This window comes from Octopus bimaculoides, chromosome 28 (genome assembly GCF_046866305.1).
Source record: "Octopus bimaculoides isolate indiv1 chromosome 28, ASM4686630v1, whole genome shotgun sequence".
NCBI classification, from domain to species: Eukaryota; Metazoa; Mollusca; class Cephalopoda; order Octopoda; family Octopodidae; genus Octopus; species Octopus bimaculoides.
In genome coordinates this window covers 15,689,900-15,707,614 of record NC_142955.1, presented here as the reverse complement: position 1 = coordinate 15,707,614, position 17,715 = coordinate 15,689,900, and the positions used below count along the sequence as shown (strand labels likewise).

The 17,715-nt window shown below is 37.0% G+C and overlaps 3 protein-coding genes across 3 annotated transcripts; all 3 read left to right on the top strand.

Moving 5' to 3' along the window:
* Positions 1-409: 409 nt before the first annotated feature.
* Positions 410-7,641, top strand: LOC106883479 (uncharacterized). The gene is made up of 2 exons (XM_089344430.1): positions 410-4,309; positions 7,276-7,641. Exon 1 carries the CDS (start codon positions 1,393-1,395, stop codon positions 2,956-2,958), a length of 1,566 nt encoding a protein of 521 aa, XP_089200556.1. The 5' UTR covers positions 410-1,392; the 3' UTR covers positions 2,959-4,309; positions 7,276-7,641.
* LOC106883481 (uncharacterized) lies at positions 5,913-9,854 on the top strand. The gene is made up of 2 exons (XM_089344460.1): positions 5,913-6,109; positions 7,276-9,854. Exon 2 carries the CDS (start codon positions 7,559-7,561, stop codon positions 8,909-8,911), a length of 1,353 nt encoding a protein of 450 aa, XP_089200586.1. The 5' UTR covers positions 5,913-6,109; positions 7,276-7,558; the 3' UTR covers positions 8,912-9,854.
* On the top strand, positions 5,913-16,966 carry LOC106883482 (uncharacterized). Its single transcript, XM_089344510.1, has 3 exons — positions 5,913-6,109; positions 7,276-7,373; positions 13,792-16,966. The coding sequence occupies exon 3, from the start codon at positions 14,110-14,112 to the stop codon at positions 15,274-15,276; it is 1,167 nt and encodes a 388-aa protein (XP_089200636.1). The 5' UTR covers positions 5,913-6,109; positions 7,276-7,373; positions 13,792-14,109; the 3' UTR covers positions 15,277-16,966.
* The last annotated feature ends 749 nt before the right edge of the window (positions 16,967-17,715 follow it).

Here is a 17,715-nt window from a genome sequence, read left to right as displayed (position 1 = left end):
CATACAATAGGAATACAAAATACAAAATGGCTGATAGTTAGCAAGGTGAGACACACATAAGAAAAAAGCAAAGGACCACTGATGAGGTCACAGAAGTGTGACGAAAGAACTCTGGCCGAAATAGGATCAATGTAATATAAAGCTGAAGCAAATTAACACCAAATATACAGTGCGTGTGTTTTTATTGGCTAAACTGGCAATATGACCATCCCAAGTACAACAACATCTGTTTCAACACACGATTTCACATCAAAAATCTTGCAAAACAAATATTTATATATATCGATAAATATATACAAATTATGAATATAATAATAATATATATATAAATATATATATATATATATATATATATATATATATATATATATATACAGTACCGTTTCTGTTTCTCAGATTTTCACTTATCGCGGTAGGTTTTGGATCGTAACGCCCGCGATAGTCGAGGGATTAGTGTATTCGTATTTCAGGAGACCCTGTCAAATCATCTCTTAAGATGTTTTTTTCAATTATTTACATTATTTACATTTGACAGATATTTGTCCTCATCTTGTTTGTTGTTAACACAACGTTTCGGCTGATATACCCTCCAGCCTTCGTCAGGTGTCTTGGGGAAATTTCGAACCTGGGTTCTTATTCCTAACGATGTTACTATTATTATATTATTATTATTATTATTATTATTATTATTATTATTATTTATTACTATTATTAATCAGGTCGCTGCCGTGAATCGAACTCGAAACATTGGGGTTAGTAGCCCGCGCTCTTAACCACTACGCCATATGTTGTGTTAACAACAAACAAGATGAGGACAAATATCCGTCAAATGTAAATAATGTAAATAATTCCTCATCTCTTAAATATAGAAATGTTTTTTCAATGTTTTAAATTATATCAGGGACTTTTATCTTATGACACCGGTGTTTTCAAACAGGGGAGACAATTGTTAATTATACGACGTACTTGGTCTCATCAATTTACTGAGCTAAATCTAATTATATTATATATAGTAATTATCTCGTGTTAAGGTGAACGTTAATGTTTGTCGATAAGATAGGGCGATCTACATGTTTCAGGGTTGCTATTCGATTACCTTCGTGATTCAATATTTAATTTGATCACAGCTTTACATCGTTAATTGGCTGTTCCCTATTTTACAGGACGGGAAATGGCTTTTAATCAAAAACAAATCAATGAACTTACCTCACATTTCTTCACTTTTCATTTGAACTTTACATCAAACATTCTACTGGTAAGTAGAAAGTATATTTACATTACATCAGTTCCACACATGTAAACAGAGATCTGTAATATCTGAGGCAAGAAACTGAACTGTTTTAGATTAACTCAGACATTCGTCAGCTTTTTAAGAATTATTCAAGAGTTAATATGGAGAACGTGAATCACTTGGAGACTTGTAACACAACTGTTTTTAGCAATATAGATACAGTTACACAGATAGAAGGAGATGAAAAACCTGTACTTGGCGAAACATTTACTAAGGAAAGATCGTTGCAAGGAAATATTGTTGAATATCAATGTGATGTTTGTAGGAAAACTTTCTTTACAGAACATGAAGTCTTCACACACAAAGAAATACACAAAACTGCGGAACCCTTCCACTGTGAAATATGTGGGAAACCGTTTGTTAATCGTAGTAATTTAACAATACACAAAAAGCTTCATACTGGAGAGAGACTCTATCAGTGTGAGGTGTGTGAAAAATATTTCGTCTCTAATTGTGATTTAGAAAGACACAAAAGAATACACACTGGGGAAAAACCATATCACTGTGAAATATGCGGGAAATCATTCTCCGACAATTCTAATCTTGTCGCTCACCGGAAAATACACTCTGGAGTAAAACCATTTGAATGTGAAATATGTAGTAAATGTTTTATCTTTAAAAATGATTTAAACAGACACAAACGAATACACACCGGAGAAAAGCCTTATCCTTGTGAAGTTTGTGGTAAATCATTCTCTGACAATTCTAACCTTGTAGCTCACCGGAAAATACACACTGGAGAAAAACCGTTTGAATGTGATATCTGTGGGAAAACTTTTGCCTCTAAAAGAGATCTAAACAAGCATGGGAGAATACACACTGGAGAGAAGCCTTACCATTGTGATATATGTGGGGAATCGTTCTCGGATAATTCTAATCTTGTACGTCACCAAAAAATACACAGTGGAGAAAAACTATTTGATTGTGAAATATGTGGGAAATGTTTTGTTTGTAACAGTGATTTGACCATACACAAACGGATTCATACGGGGGAGAAACCGTACCATTGTGAGATATGTGGGAACTCCTTTATCACCAGTGGTCACTTAAAAAGGCACCAAGGGATACATAGTGGACAGAAAAACTTTCAGTGTAAAATATGTGAGAAAACTTTCACTCGAAATTATCATCTTCTTATCCATGTACGTAGTCATACTGGAGAAAAACCATTCCACTGTGAAATCTGTGGGAAGGCCTTCACTCTGAATTCTAAACTCAATATCCACAGATGTACTCATACTGGTGAAAAGCCATTCCACTGCGAAATCTGTGGAAAATCCTTTCTTGATAACAGTAATTTAAACAGGCACAAAACAACACACACTGGTGAAAAACCCTATCTTTGTGAAGTATGTGGCAAATCGTTTGCTATCACATCTCATCTTATTAGTCACAAACGTTGTCACAGTGGAGAAAGATCCTTTCATTGTGGAACTTGTGGGAAATCTTTCTTCACAAATTCCAGTCTTGTAATTCACAATCGTAGTCACACTGGAGAAAAGCCATTTCATTGTGACATATGTGGGAAATCATATTCTGTTAGTTCCAGCCTTGTCACCCATCTACGAAGTCACACCGGAGAAAAACCGTATCACTGTGAAATATGTGGGAAATCCTTTATCACGGGAAGTCTTTTGAAAAGACATAAACTTACACACACCGGATAGAAGCAATCGAGCACCTCAGTGATACCACACTATATGAAGATGCACACCTAGTCAGCTTTAAGCTAAGCTCAACGCCTGCCGGACCAACATTTGCCACAAAAGAAAACTCTTTAAGAAGATTAGACTCAATTTGACTTCCAAAAATAGCCGCCTCCTCTCTTTCCGTCACTCACTGAAAATCCACAACCTGGACCTAAACTTAAAATCAAATCCATAGCCCCTGGAATTGACGATCCCTTTTATAAAATTTCTTGGCTTCTCTCTAAACTCCTTCACACCTTCCCTAGACATGCTGATAGTTCCATGAAGGTCTTGAAATGACTCAAGGTTATTGACCCCTCTATACTTTCATGCCCGCTCTTCTGGCAGTCGATATCATCCCTAACCACATCACAGCTCTTCTCTCATTGACCCCTTGTCCCACATACATCTTCTTTTCTTCCTCCCCTTTCTGCCTCCACTCCTCCTTTCTCTTCCCACGCGTGCGTATTTCTTAATGTAAGGGTAGATGACTCTAGTTAAATTCCTTTTTTTTTTCCTTCAACATCCTCAATGAGATTAAAATATTCCTTTCAATTATCTGGCTAACAAGAATCTATTACTATATAGCCTCAAATACAAGATTACACCCCCGAATTCAGGGACCGTTGAAGCAGTATGGACTATTCCACGAGAAGATAATAATAATATGTATATACATATATACGGTACTACTAAAGCAGCGCGGACCCGAACGCGCAGCCGCGCTAGCTAGTCGTGAGTGGTCGATCCTAACCCTAACCCTAACCCTAAACACGTATTCATTTGCACACGCGGGTTAGGGTTAGGATCAACCACTCAAGACTAGCTAGCGCGACTGCGCGTTCGGGTCCGCGCTGCTTTAGTAGAACCCATATATACATCTACATGCACGCATACCTACATATATACATCTACATGCACGCATACCTACATATAAAATTATGTACATACATGCATAGAGTCATACATAATTACGTGCACACACAGAGACAGGAAAGGCAGTATTTTGCCCAAGAACACAATGCACCGTACCGCTCGGGAATCGAAACCACATCAGCTGACTTATAATTTGTTGCGATTGGCTGATATGAAAAGCGGACATGACGTCACCAGGCACAGACGGAAACTGCTTTAATCAGAGAGAGACACTTTTTTTTTTTTTACATTTGTGGAAAGCGAAGCGGGTTCGAATGTTGCTTCCTCCTCCTTCTGTGGTGAACAGAAAGCGAATGTCTGCTTATTTGAGTCGTAAATAGGTTCTGTCATTTCTCTTCTTCTTCGTCGACGTCCTGACACAACCTGGGAGAGGAAAAACGAGTGATTATCTGAGGTAAGACCCAAAATATCACCTTACCAGTGTGATATCTGCGATAAATCATTCTTTCAAAATAGCCACTTAACTGCACACAAACACATCCATACAGGGGAGAAACCATATCATTGTGATATCTGTGCTAAGTCCTTCTCTCAGTCTGATAACTTAACTAAACACACACGCCTTCACACAGGAGAGAGACCATATCAGTGTCGTATCTGTGATCAGTCATTCTCTGAACGAAGTACTTTAACTAAACATACACGTATTCACACTGGAGAGAAGCCATTTCACTGTGATGTTTGTGGTAAATCATTCTCTCGATCTGATCACTTATCTAAACACAAGCACATTCATACAAAAGAGAAGTCGTATCACTGTGATATTTGTAGCAAAAAAATCAGTTTACTGCCCACAAGCGCATTCACACAGGACAGAAACCACACCATTGTGTGATCTGTGGTCGGTCGTTCTCTGCAGGAAGTATCTTAACTAATCACAAATGTATTCGCAGAGGAGAGAAGTCAATTCATTGTGGTAAATCATTCCTTGATGGAAATACCTTAACAAAGCACATATGCATTCATACAGGTGAGAAACCATATGGTAAATCGTTTAATTGATGGCTAATTTAATTAAGCACAAACATATTCATACAAGACTCAAACTATATCACTGATATTTTTGATAAATCATTCTCCCGAAATGAGAACAACAAACAGATACATTTATTACATGGAAAAATGCGACCAAGAGAAATAATATTCTTAAGATTATAAACTTGGAAAATTACAAGTTAAGTTATTACTCTTGGAAAAGTTTAGGACAGCTTATTACATCTGGTAAAGTACAGAACAAGAAAATTTTCACTTAAAATATTACAGCTAAGGATAAAATTTCAAATAAAATATTCAGATTAAAGCTAAAAATTTTATTTCAAGTTTATTACTTCTATTAAAAAATTAAAAAAATAACTCAAAATATTTTTTGCACTTAAAAAAAAAATTCATTTTTTTAATTATTAATTAATGATTAGAAATTTGAAAATAGTGTCACAGTTATGTTATTAGTTGTAGTTGAGAGTTGCCAGTGTAACAATTTGTTAAGGTGGTGTCAGTATTTGAAATGAGTCGGAGATAAAAGATATCTTAACATGAGTGACTGTGTGGTAAGTAGCTTGCTTATCAACCACATGGTTCCGGGTTCATTCCCACTGCGTGGCACCTTGGGCAAGTGTCTTCTACTATAGCCTCGGGGCCGACCAAAGCCTTGTGAGTGGATTTGGTAGACGGAAACTGAAAGAAGCCCGTCGTATATATATATATATGTGTGTGTGTGTGTGTTTGTCCCCCCAACATCACTTGACAACTGATTGTTGTGTGTTTACGTCCCCGTAACTTAGCGGTTTGGCAAAAGAGACCGATAGCTTAAGTACTAGGCTTCCAAAGAATAAGTCCTGGGGTCGATTTACTCGACTAAAAGGCGCTGCTCCAGCATGGCTGCAGTCAAATGACTGAAACAAGTAAAAGAGTAACTGTAATTAGACGACACAGTTTGTTGGTTGAAATGGAAAGCGGATGTGACGTCACTATGCAAATCCGGAAGCCGTGGCACGATCAGAACGAGGCACACTTTTTGTTTAAAAAATTTGTGAAGAACGAACAGGGTTCGAATCTTGTCTCTTTCTCCTCCTCCTGTGGTAATCGGAAAGCGAATGTCTGTTTGTTTGAGTCGTGAATAGCTTCTGTTATTTCTCCTCTTCTTCGTCGACGTCCTGACACAACCTGGGAGAGGAAAAACGAGTAATTATCCGAGGTAAGACCAAAATATTGAAATATTTCGCTCCACACCCACTTCGATGCCAGTTTAGTGTGCCGCCAGTCTGTCTCCACCACAACCATTTATATTGCACAATTATAAAATCTGATAATTGTTCAGTTTAATTCGTAAAAACAACCGTAAAAGACATAACTAAATACGCGAAACTATTTGGTGTCTTTTCTGTTGTCACATCATCATCATCATCATTATCAGTTATTTACAACTGATTTCTAGTTTCGCTTTGGAGAAAATGATTATTTACTCGATTTATAAAACTATTTGGGCGAAAGTAAAGAATACGCACACCCGGGTGTTTAAGGTTCGAGCTTTTGTTGCGCCGAAAATGGGTGGTGTACGTGTTCTTTACCTCCGCCACTATTTGTAGCTTTCACACGTTAAGTCTGTATTTCTGACTGGGATCCAGATGGACTATATGTAAACGGAACCCTTCCCCACTTAAATTTGTTTGTTTTTTTTTTTACCGAATCCTACGTTTTAGGTTATGGAGATACCGATTCTGAAAACGAACTTTTCAAAAATCGCAACTTCAAAATTTCAATCCCGCGCCCCGCTCCCCATTTCTTCATTTTTCACTTTTTCCGCAAAATTGCCGGAGCCTGACAGTCTCTTAAAAATCTAAATATTAGTCCAGTACCTGAAACAAGTAAAAGATAAAAGATATCTTCACATAGGCGTAGGAGTGACTGTGTGGTAAGTAGCTTGCTTACCAACCACATGGTCCGGGGTTCAGTCCCACTGCGTGGCATCTTGGGCAAGTGTCTTCTACTATAGCCTCAGGCCGACCAAAGCCTTGTGAGTGGATTTGGTAGACGGAAACTGAAAGAAGCCCGTCGTATATATGTATGTGTCTGTGTTTGTCCCTCCAACATCGCTTGACAGCCGATGCTGGTGTGTTTATGTCCCCGTAACTTAGCGGTTCGGCAAAACAGACCGATAGAATAAGTACTAAGCTTCCAAAGAATAAGTCCTGGGGTCGATTTGCTCGACTAAAGGCGGTGCTCCAGCATGACCACAGTCAAAAGACTGAAACTAGTACAAGAGTATAGTCATGAATATAACATGTGAAATCTTCCACTGTGTAATCTCTGTGGCTTTATGAAATGTCCTCAATAACTTCTGCTGTTTCTCTCTTATTTCAGATTACTGGATAACATTGGATTAAAGAATTTATCATCTTTGAAAGATTAAACAAAGCTGTTATACAGAACAGAGATATCCCTGTTTATATAGAAAGAAGGTAAATTTTGTGTGAAATATTTCTTGTGACTGCAGCAATATTCCTCTTCAATGAGGATTTTGCATTCCTATTAAACTTGGATTACAAAAGAGTTTGCAGCATCTCCAGATATTGACCAGGATAAGAAATTGTTTTAGGAATGAAGTGTGTAAACATCTGCATATTGTGGTGAGAAAATATAAATTATGGAAAGGGAATTGTGTGAGGACAGTGTGAAATGTAAAATGCTGACGGAAAGTGTTGACTTTAATGGGGAGGTGCCAAAAGATATAGGGAAACCATCTCACAACTGTGATATCTGTAAAAAGTCATTTACTCGAAAAGAAAGCCTGACTGTTCACAAACGTATTCATACTGGAGAGAGACCGTATCAGTGTGATATCTGTGGAAAATCATTCTCTCAAAGTCACCACTTAACTAAACACAAGCGTGTTCATACAGGGGAGAAACCTTATCACTGTGATATCTGTGGTCAGTCATTCTCTGTAGGAAGTACCTTGACTAAACACAAACGCATTCACACTGGTGAGAAGCCATTTCATTGTGATGTGTGTGGCCACTCATTCTCTATACAAAATAATTTAACAAAACACAAGCACATTCATACAAGAGAGAGGCTTTATCAGTGTGATTTCTGTTGTAAATCATTCTCTAAAAATTCTATCTTAATTAAGCACAAGCGTATTCATACTGGAGGGAAACCATATCAGTGTGATTTCTGTGGAAAATCATTCTCTAAAAATTCTACCTTAACTAAACACAAGCGTATTCATACTAGAGAGAGACCTTATCAATGTATTATCTGTGGTCAGTCATTTTCCACAGGAAGTTCCTTAACTAAACACAAACGTGTTCACACTGGAGAGAAACCATTTCATTGTGATTTATGTGACAGGTCATTCTCTGAACGATTTTCCTTAACTACACACAAACGCATTCATACAGGGGAGAGACCTTATAAGTGTGATATCTGTGGTAAATCATTCTGTCGTAATGACCACTTAATTGCACACAAGCGCATTCATACAGGGGAGAAACCATATCAGTGTGATATCTGTGGTCAGTCTTTCTCTGTACGAAGTTCCTTAAATAAGCACAAACGCACTCACACAGGAGAGAGACCTTATCAATGTGCTATTTGTGGTCGGTTATTCTCTGAAGGAAGTTCCTTAACTAAGCACAAGCGCATTCACACTGGAGAGAAACCATTTTGTTGCAACATCTGTGGACACTCATTCTCTTCAAGATTTCTATTAACTACACACAAACGTATTCATACAGGAGAGAAACCTTTTCGATGTGATATCTGTGGTAAATCATTCTCTCGAAATCAACACTTAACTAGACACAAGCGGGTTCACACCGGTGAGAAGCCAGTTCATTGTGATGTGTGTGGCCAGTCATTTTCTGCTGGAAGTAGTTTAACTAAACACAAGCGCATTCATACAGGAGAGAGACCATATCGCTGTGATATCTGTGGTAAATCATTCTCTCGAAATGATCGCTTAAATGAACACAAACGCATTCATAAAAAATAAAAGGCATTTCACTTTGGTAAATCATTCTCTGATAATCATGTCTGAATGAAACAGAAAAGTATTCAAACAGCGGAGGAACCATATCAATATGGTATCTGTTGTAAATCATTCTCTCAAAACATGACTTAATACAGATGTGTATTCATAGAGGTGAGAAACCATATCATTGCGATAATTTGGGTAAACCATTTAATCAAATGGCTAATTTAATTAAAAATTAACATATTTATGCAAGAGATATTCTATATGTTACAAGACATGGACACTGTTTGAGGCCCTTAGGAGCGACCTGAACTCCTTTGGTGCCAGGCCACTTTGGAACATTATGGTTTACCATTGGTCAGATCTTGTATCCAACAAACGATTCTACTCAGAGACTGGGATGTGTCCTTTGCTATGAATGGGGAGCATCAACTCAGACTGTCTAGTCATGTTGCTTGATTTTCTGAAATGTTCCAGACAGACAGATTCTCCAGAAATGATACCCCTTTTTAAAACCCCTTTCTGATAAATTTAATAAAGAATGTGCATTGAGCGTACTCATCTCTTCCATTTTACATATTTTCCAAGAAATTATGCTGTGATTCATAAAATCACAAGGTGATTTCAAAGAGGCACTGGTCTATGGGTTCTTTACATGTTTAAGTGAATTGATAAAGAATTAACCCAGATGCAGCACAGAATTTTGTCAGTGAACAGGTCGCGGTCTCAAAGCGACAAAAATATTTTGACAAATTAAATTTAAATGTTGAAGTGAATCTGACGGATTTTGTGTGTTATTTTAAATGACTTATAAACACCTACCACGCTGCAATTGTTTTCGTTCCGGCACACGATCTCAGATCAGGTCACTTGCTATGCAAGTACATCTCCGTAAACCCTGTTTTACAATTGTATTAATTCATACCTTTATGTGTTCAATAAAACCACGTTCTTTACTCTCCTTCGTTTCATTTTCATTTTATAAACATTAATCTTGTATATACGTTACACCATGTATGTATGTGCATTCTGCGCGCGTGTAAACTAATCTTTGTTCAGTCAAAAATTAGCCTGAGCCTTGTCTAACTTAATAGCATGCCACGTTACCAATTTTGCCTTAGAAAGCCAAACCCTAAAACTAAACGTCAGCCCTAACCAATTTCGCCATAGTGCACCTAAATCTAACCCTCACTCAAACCTTAATCCTAATCCTTTCGAAAAAATACTTTGGTACATATCCGATGTACCAAATTCTGTTAATTTCATGACATTCCGTTGCATTGTTTTATTTTAACCCTTTCGTTACTGTATATATTTTGAGATGCTCTGTGTTTCTTTCAATTACTTTAAATATAACAAAGAATTTAGTAAACTAACTTCGTTATCATTAAACTAGTGTTAGGAACATAAATTGTGACTAAGGTTTGGTGGAAGATTTTAATTCAAAACTTATGAAAACAAGACATTTGTACTCAGAACCAGAGCCGGGTTGGTAACTAAAGGGTTAATGCCAATCCATGTGATTTTGTTTCATTTCGGCTGCTATTTCTAGCGGCAAGTCGAAAATATTTCATTCTTTTTTTTTTAACTTTCTTTTTGTTTTTTTTTTTAAATGTTTCTTTGTTTGTATTGTTTGATTTCATTAGTTTTTTTTCTTTTTAAACCTCTCTTTTTGTTTCATTAAATTCCTTTTCCAAAAGAATCTGCTCAATTTTCAGTGTCCCTTTCTTCAACGATACTTTAGTTGTTGCCATGACAACCCTGTCAGCTGTTTCGACTTCCTTTTGTGAAGACACTGATCTTATTTCATTGGCTAAAAATGTATAAATTTAAATGTTCCTACCTTGTTGATTATTAATTTTTCCTGAAAATAAATGTAATATTTATCTTCGGCAAGCAGAATTACTTCTGTGTTAAGAATTTGAAAACAATTGATTAGGAATTATAAAAATCTTCGTCATTTCTTTGACAACATTTAACTGGTAAACCTGACCCTTATATATATATATATATATATATATATATATATATATATATATATATGCATATATGGGTACAAGATGCCACAAACCATAAACAGCATGAAATACGAAAACAAAAGTGTTGAATACAAGAACGAGAGAAACAAATGGAAAACAGGACAAGTAACATAAAGAACGATCCTTCATCAGTTGTCAGCTGTCCATCTCGAAATGAGGAGTAGATGGACAGCTGACAACTGATGAAGGGTCATTCTTTATGTTACTTGTCCTGTTTTCCATTTGTTTCACTTGTTTTTGTATTTCATGTTGTTTACGGTTTGTGGCGTCCTGTACCCATATATGCATATATATATTATTATTATTATTTGAGTGAACGCCACGCATCCATTTCCAAGTAAGTTTATCTCTCTCTCTCTCTCTGTCTATATATATATATATATATATCATCTTTAAAAAAACATTAGTCCAAAAGAAGAGGTACACTATAAGAAATAGAGCAGCCTTTATTAAAAATGGGGAAGGCCAGTATATGTGATTACCTTAGGCTTCCCGTCCATAAAGGGTTTAATATTTTTTTCTCCTCCATAATTTCAAGAGGTCTAGGGCCAACAGGGGAAAGACTTCCGCCACCCGCCATTTTCTCCCAAATTTGTTTAATTAAAAAATTTTTTTTACCAAAAATTGGCATTGTTAAATTTTCCCTGCTTCCCACCCAAATTCTTCAATTTTGAATTTTTTCCCCAACATTAACCCTAAAACCCTAAACGTATGTACAGAAATGTTTTGAAATTTTTGTCCAAATCATAATGTCCGTATTTTTCTGCATATATATAAAAAAAAAAGTTGTTAAAAGAAAGATTTTTGGAAATTTTTTTCAGAATCATAATCTCTGTATTTTTCCGCATATTTTGAAAAAAAAAAAAGATTCTGAAAAAATTAGGAGATGGGAGTAGGGGTGGGGTAATTTAAAAATGCCAATTTTTGCCAATCTTTTTGTAGATTCGTATTCCCTGTAACTGAAAAATCGGGGGTGGTGAAAAAAATTTTTTAAAAGGGTAGTTTTGGTGTTGGGGACAGGCAGAAATCTTACCTCAACAGGTTTTGGGATCTGACCATACGCGATAAAGCTAAACCCTTCATGGACGGGAAACCTTAGGTAGTCCCATAAACCAACCTTTTGTATGAGAGTAGAATAGAAACACAGGTGATCGGGACCAAAAAGTACACCAGTGTAGCCAACAACCTGAGTGATGCTAACTTTTAGTTCCCGCTACAGGAAATAACTGTGTGTGATGATGTTGATATTTCACTGCTTCCATGACAACCAAAGTTATTTCTTCTTTAAAAATTGGTTTGAAAGCTGAGTGAACTGATGGGAGTCACAACAAAATGAATATCCAAGTGATTTGGATGCATTAAGTCTCCGCTTTTCAAGTAGCTACAAAGATAAAGTACTTCGCTCCAAAACAATGCCGCATCGCCCTGTCCAGGAATAGAAACCTCATCAGCCGACATTGACGTGACATCACCAGAAAAAGTCGGAAGCCTTTCGAAGTTTTCAGAAGTATTAAACGTATTCGAATCTTGACTTTGCGTCATTTTGCTTCTTCTTCGTCGATGTCCTAACACAACCTGGAGAAGTGATTGTCTGAGGTAAACCCAAAACATTGAAATAATTCAAACTCGGCTTGCGAAGACTTGTTGGGGCAAGCGAAAGCGAAATCATGATGGCACCTGTGCCCAGCATCACCTTCCTGGCACTTGTGCCGGTGGCACATGTAAAGACATTCGAGTGAGATCATTGCCAGTGCCACTGGACTGGCTCCTGTGCAGGTGGCACGTAAAAAACACCATTTTGAGCGTGGCCGTGGCCAGTACCGCCTGACTGGCCTTTGTGCCGGTGGCACATAAAAGCACCCACTACACTCTCGGAGTGGTTGGCGTTAGGGAGGGCATCCAGCTGTAGAAACTCTGCCAAATCAGATTGGAGCCTGGTGTAGCCATCTGGTTCACCAGTCCTCAGTCAAATCGTCCAACCCATGCTAGCATGGAAAGCGGACGTTAAACGATGATGATGATTTCACTCTACATTCATTTCTACCCGTAAATTACTTCGGTGCCAGTTTAGTGTCTCGTCTACCTCCACCACAACAGTTTATAATACACGATTATATTATCAAGTTGAATAATTATTTATTCATAATGACATACATAACTGATAGAATTTTCATTTGGACTCTTTAATCCTGGTTCTAGCTGTACTTCTATGTCTTTTGAAAGCTCCTTTCTCTTTCTCCATACAGTTCCAGTTGGTGTTGTATTCAGTGTGTTGATGGAGTTAGGGTTAGGTTAGGGCATACTGGTAAAAAAAAAAAAAATTATCCATAAAGATATATCTTTACCAAGATAGTTTCCAAGCCTCAGTAGCTTCATAACATACATGATGGATGATATGGTGCATGATGATGGCAATACACGTAGATTTATTGATTGGGTAGCTCTCTCTCACTCCCCACTCTCTCTGTCTCTCAGTACATATACATCAGCGTTTATATATACACACACACACACACACATATATATATATATATATATATATATATATATATATATATATAATCGTTTGTGCATTTAAAAATAGATTACCCTATTGGTATCTCACAATGCACATTTCGCTGCTTCTAAAGCAAACACTGGTTTGTTTACATTCATCATTATATATATATATATAGATAGATAGCTATTGAAGGTTAAACCCTTCAGTGCTGTGCCCCAGCATGGCCAAAGTCCAACAAGTGAAAGATAAAAGATATCTTCACATAATCCTGAATATAACCTGTAAAATCTTCCACTGTGTAATCTCTGTTGTTTTACTAAATCTCCTCTTTAACTTCTGCTGTTTCTCTCTTATTTCAGATTACTGGATAACATTGGATTAAAGAATTTCTTTGATTTTGGATTTGTCATCAATATTTATTATCTTTCAAAGACTAAACAAAGTTGTTCCACAGAACAGATATATCCCTGTTTATACAAAAATGGTAAATATCCTGGGAAAAAAATTCTTCTTCAGTGAGGATTTTGCATTCGTATTAAACATGGATTACAAAAGAGTTTGCAGCATCTCCAGATATTGACTGAGATAAGAAATTTTTTAGGAATGAAGTGTGTAAACATCTGCATATTGTGGTGAGAAAATATAAATTATGGAAAGTGAATTGTGTGAGATGTAAAATGCTGACGGAAAGTATTGACTTTAATGGGGAGGTGCCAAAAGAAAAAGGAAAGAAATCACACCGTTGTGATATTTGTGAAAAGGTATTTGTTCGAAAAGAAAGCCTCACAATTCACAAACGTAGTCATACAGGAGAGAGACCGTATCACTGTGATATCTGTGGAAAATCATTCTCTCAAAAACACAACTTAACTAAACACAAGTGCATTCATACAGGAGTGAAACCATATCACTGTGACATCTGTGATAAATCATTCTCTGTAAGTAGTGATTTAACTAGACACAATCGTATTCACACAGGGGAGAAGCCTTTTCACTGTGATATCTGTGGTAAATCATTCTCTAAAAATTTTGTCTTAACTAATCACAAACGCATTCATACAGGGGAGAAACCTTACCAGTGTGGTATCTGTGGCCAATCATTCTCTGCAGGTGGTTCCTTACATAAGCACAAGCGCATTCACACAGGAGAGAAACCTTACCGATGTGATATCTGTGGTAAATCATTCTCTCAAAATGATCGATTAACTAACCACAAACGAATTCACACTGGAGAGAAACCTTATGAATGTGACACGTGTGGTAAGTTATTCTCTCAAAATTCTGCCTTGACTGAACACAAACGCATTCACACAGGAGAGAAACCCTATCGGTGTTGTATCTGTGGCCAATCATTCTCTGCAGGTGGTTCCTTACATAAGCACAAGCGCATTCACACCGGTGAGAAACCTTACCGATGTGATATCTGTGGTGAATCATTCTCTGTAAATGATCAATTAACTAAACACAAACACATTCACACAGGAGAGGAGCCATTTCAATGTGATGTTTGTGGTCAGTCATACTCTACAGCAAGTTCCTTGAGTACACACGCGCGTATCCATACAGGAGAGAAACCATATCAGTGTGATATCTGTGGTAAATCATTCTGTCAAAATCAACAGGTAATTTCACATAAACGTGTTCACACTGGAGAGAGGCCGTTTCACTGTGATGTGTGTGGCCAGTCATTCTCTGAAAGTAGTAGCTTAACTAAACACAAACGCATTCATACTGGAGAGAGACCATATCACTGTGATGTCTGTGGTAAATCATTCTCTCGAAACGATCACTTAAATAAACACAAATGCATTCATAGAAGAGAGAAAGCTTATCACTCTGAATGAAACACAGGTGTTTTCAAACAACGGAGGAAACGTATCACTGATATCTGTTGTAAATTGGTCTCCCAAAACTCAACTTAAATTAATACAGATGTGCATTCATACAGGTGAGAAACCATAAATCATTTTGACAACTTTGGGCAACTATTTAATCAAATGGCTAATTTGATTAAAAATAAAGGTATTTATACAAGGGATGTTCTATAATTACGAGACATGGACATGCATATCTGGATTCTGTTAATTTCATAACATTCTGTTACGTTTTCTTTTATTGCCAGTCCATGTGTTCTTGTTTCATTTCAGCTGCTATTTCTTGTGGGGCAAATTGTAAATATTTCACTCTGTCCCTTTAATTTCCTTTTTTTTATTTACAAATAAAAAACTCCCTTATATTTATATCATTTACTTTCTCTAAATCCTTTTTTTTTTTAAACCTCCCTTTTTGTTCTTACTAAATTCTTTTGCATCTTCTGGAAGGGTCTTGTGATTTGACTGTTTTCCTACTTAGTAAGTAGGAAAACAGACTTTGGTTTTTGTTAAATTAACCCTAAAGTCGTTAGATTCCTGGCCTTGTTTCCACTTGGGAAACTTCTTCCCTAGGTCAGGAAGTGATCCAGCGTATATGAACAAGGTCATCAGTGTAGAGAAGCTCCCAGGGATAGCCAGTCATGAATTCTTCTGTTAACACCTGAAAGACTAAGATAAACAAGATGGGGCTTAGAACTGATCCTTGGTAAACTCCCACTTGTACACTGAATCCATTGCTATTCTCATTGCTAACTTTCACCTGACTAGCAGCATCCCTGCAAATAGTTTGTACTGCTCTCACTAACCACAGCTTCCACATTGACCATCAGATAAGGGAGTAGGGAACACTGTCGAAGGCTTTCTCCAAGTTTAGAAAATCTAGGCACAGAGTTTTATTTTTGACGAAACATTTGTTCTGTAGTTGCCTAACCAGGAATACAGCATCAGTCGTGCTCCTGCCTGGCACAAATCTGAACTGCATCTCATCTATGTTAACTCATTCCCTAGTTAATTGACTAATGACCCTTTCTGTGACTTTCATCACCTGTCCAGCAATTTGATACCTCTGTAAATATCTAAGGCGTCACCTTTGCCTTTGTAGCAGTTGACTGTGATGTTACACCAATTGTCGGGTATGACCCCTTTGTGGACAACCTGGTTAAGTATACGGATGACTAGGCTATATCCTTCTCTGTGAGATATTTTAAGCATCTCAGCAGTAATTCCTGACAGGCCGAGGGCTTTCCCTGTCTTCATATCCTTAATTGCTTTATCTACCAAGCTACTGTCGATTCTGATAGCTGGGTCAACATTTGCAAGACTATCCTGCATTCATTCATTCTCCGCTTTTAATAGCCTTTCCAAGCAGAATAATTTTAATAGCATTTCCAAGCCTCTTTCTTTGCAGAATCATTAAATGTACCATCATCCATATGGACACATTTCTCTCCCATGACATCACAGTTTTCTCTCACACAGTCTTGCAATCCAAAACACTTCAAGTCTTTTGTCTTCACATTGCAGAACATTGGGAAATGTTCTCTCCAAAGAGACAGGTAACTACACATGTATGTATTCAGAGAGAAGAGCAACTGTATTAATATTATAAATGCTTGAGTGAAAAAAAATATTTTAGTAGCAATAAATGTCTTGACACAGCAAAGAAGATCTCACAGTGTCTCTTATTAACTCTATACATGACTAAAAGCACAGCTGCCCAAATGCTTGTCTTGCTGTTTTATGCCCAGAACCAGTGATATTTTGCAGCCCCTTGTATTTGAATATGGTGGCATTGTTTTTCAGATAATTGTTCTTGTGCAGTTCTATGTTGAAGCAAAGGGAGGAATGGAGGAATTTCAACCATGTTTCGTGGTCTGCTACCACAACAGCTCCTTTATAGGATCCAGTTAGCTCAAGACATCATCAGGAGGAACCACGTCCGGTTTCGGCTCCTACTCCTCTACCGTTTTGACGTGGCGGGGCCCCTCCTTGTGCTACAGTTTCCGTTTTGGTCTTCTGAAGAATCTCTGACAAAGGTGATGGCATCTGTCAGCATCTGCCTACCAAAAATGTTGTCATTGCTTTTGTCCCTGATATGGTGGAAATGCATTGCAGCTTGTCTTTGTGAAATTACACATTCTTCTCTTCCTTGCATGACAAATTGTTCAAATGGTGAACTAAAATGTTTATTATTGCAACTGAACAGAAAAGGATAAATATGCTTTCTTTCAGCAATCCTCATTTGGAACATTTCGAAAAAATTATCATAATTTCCAAAATAATTCACATATGAAGAAATTTTAAATACTATATATTATTTTAGCTCCTAAGAATCCTGGCAAAACCAAGAAACATGAATTAAAAAAATTTGGCAGTTAAAGAATTAAATTCATTACCTCTTTTCACTCCTCT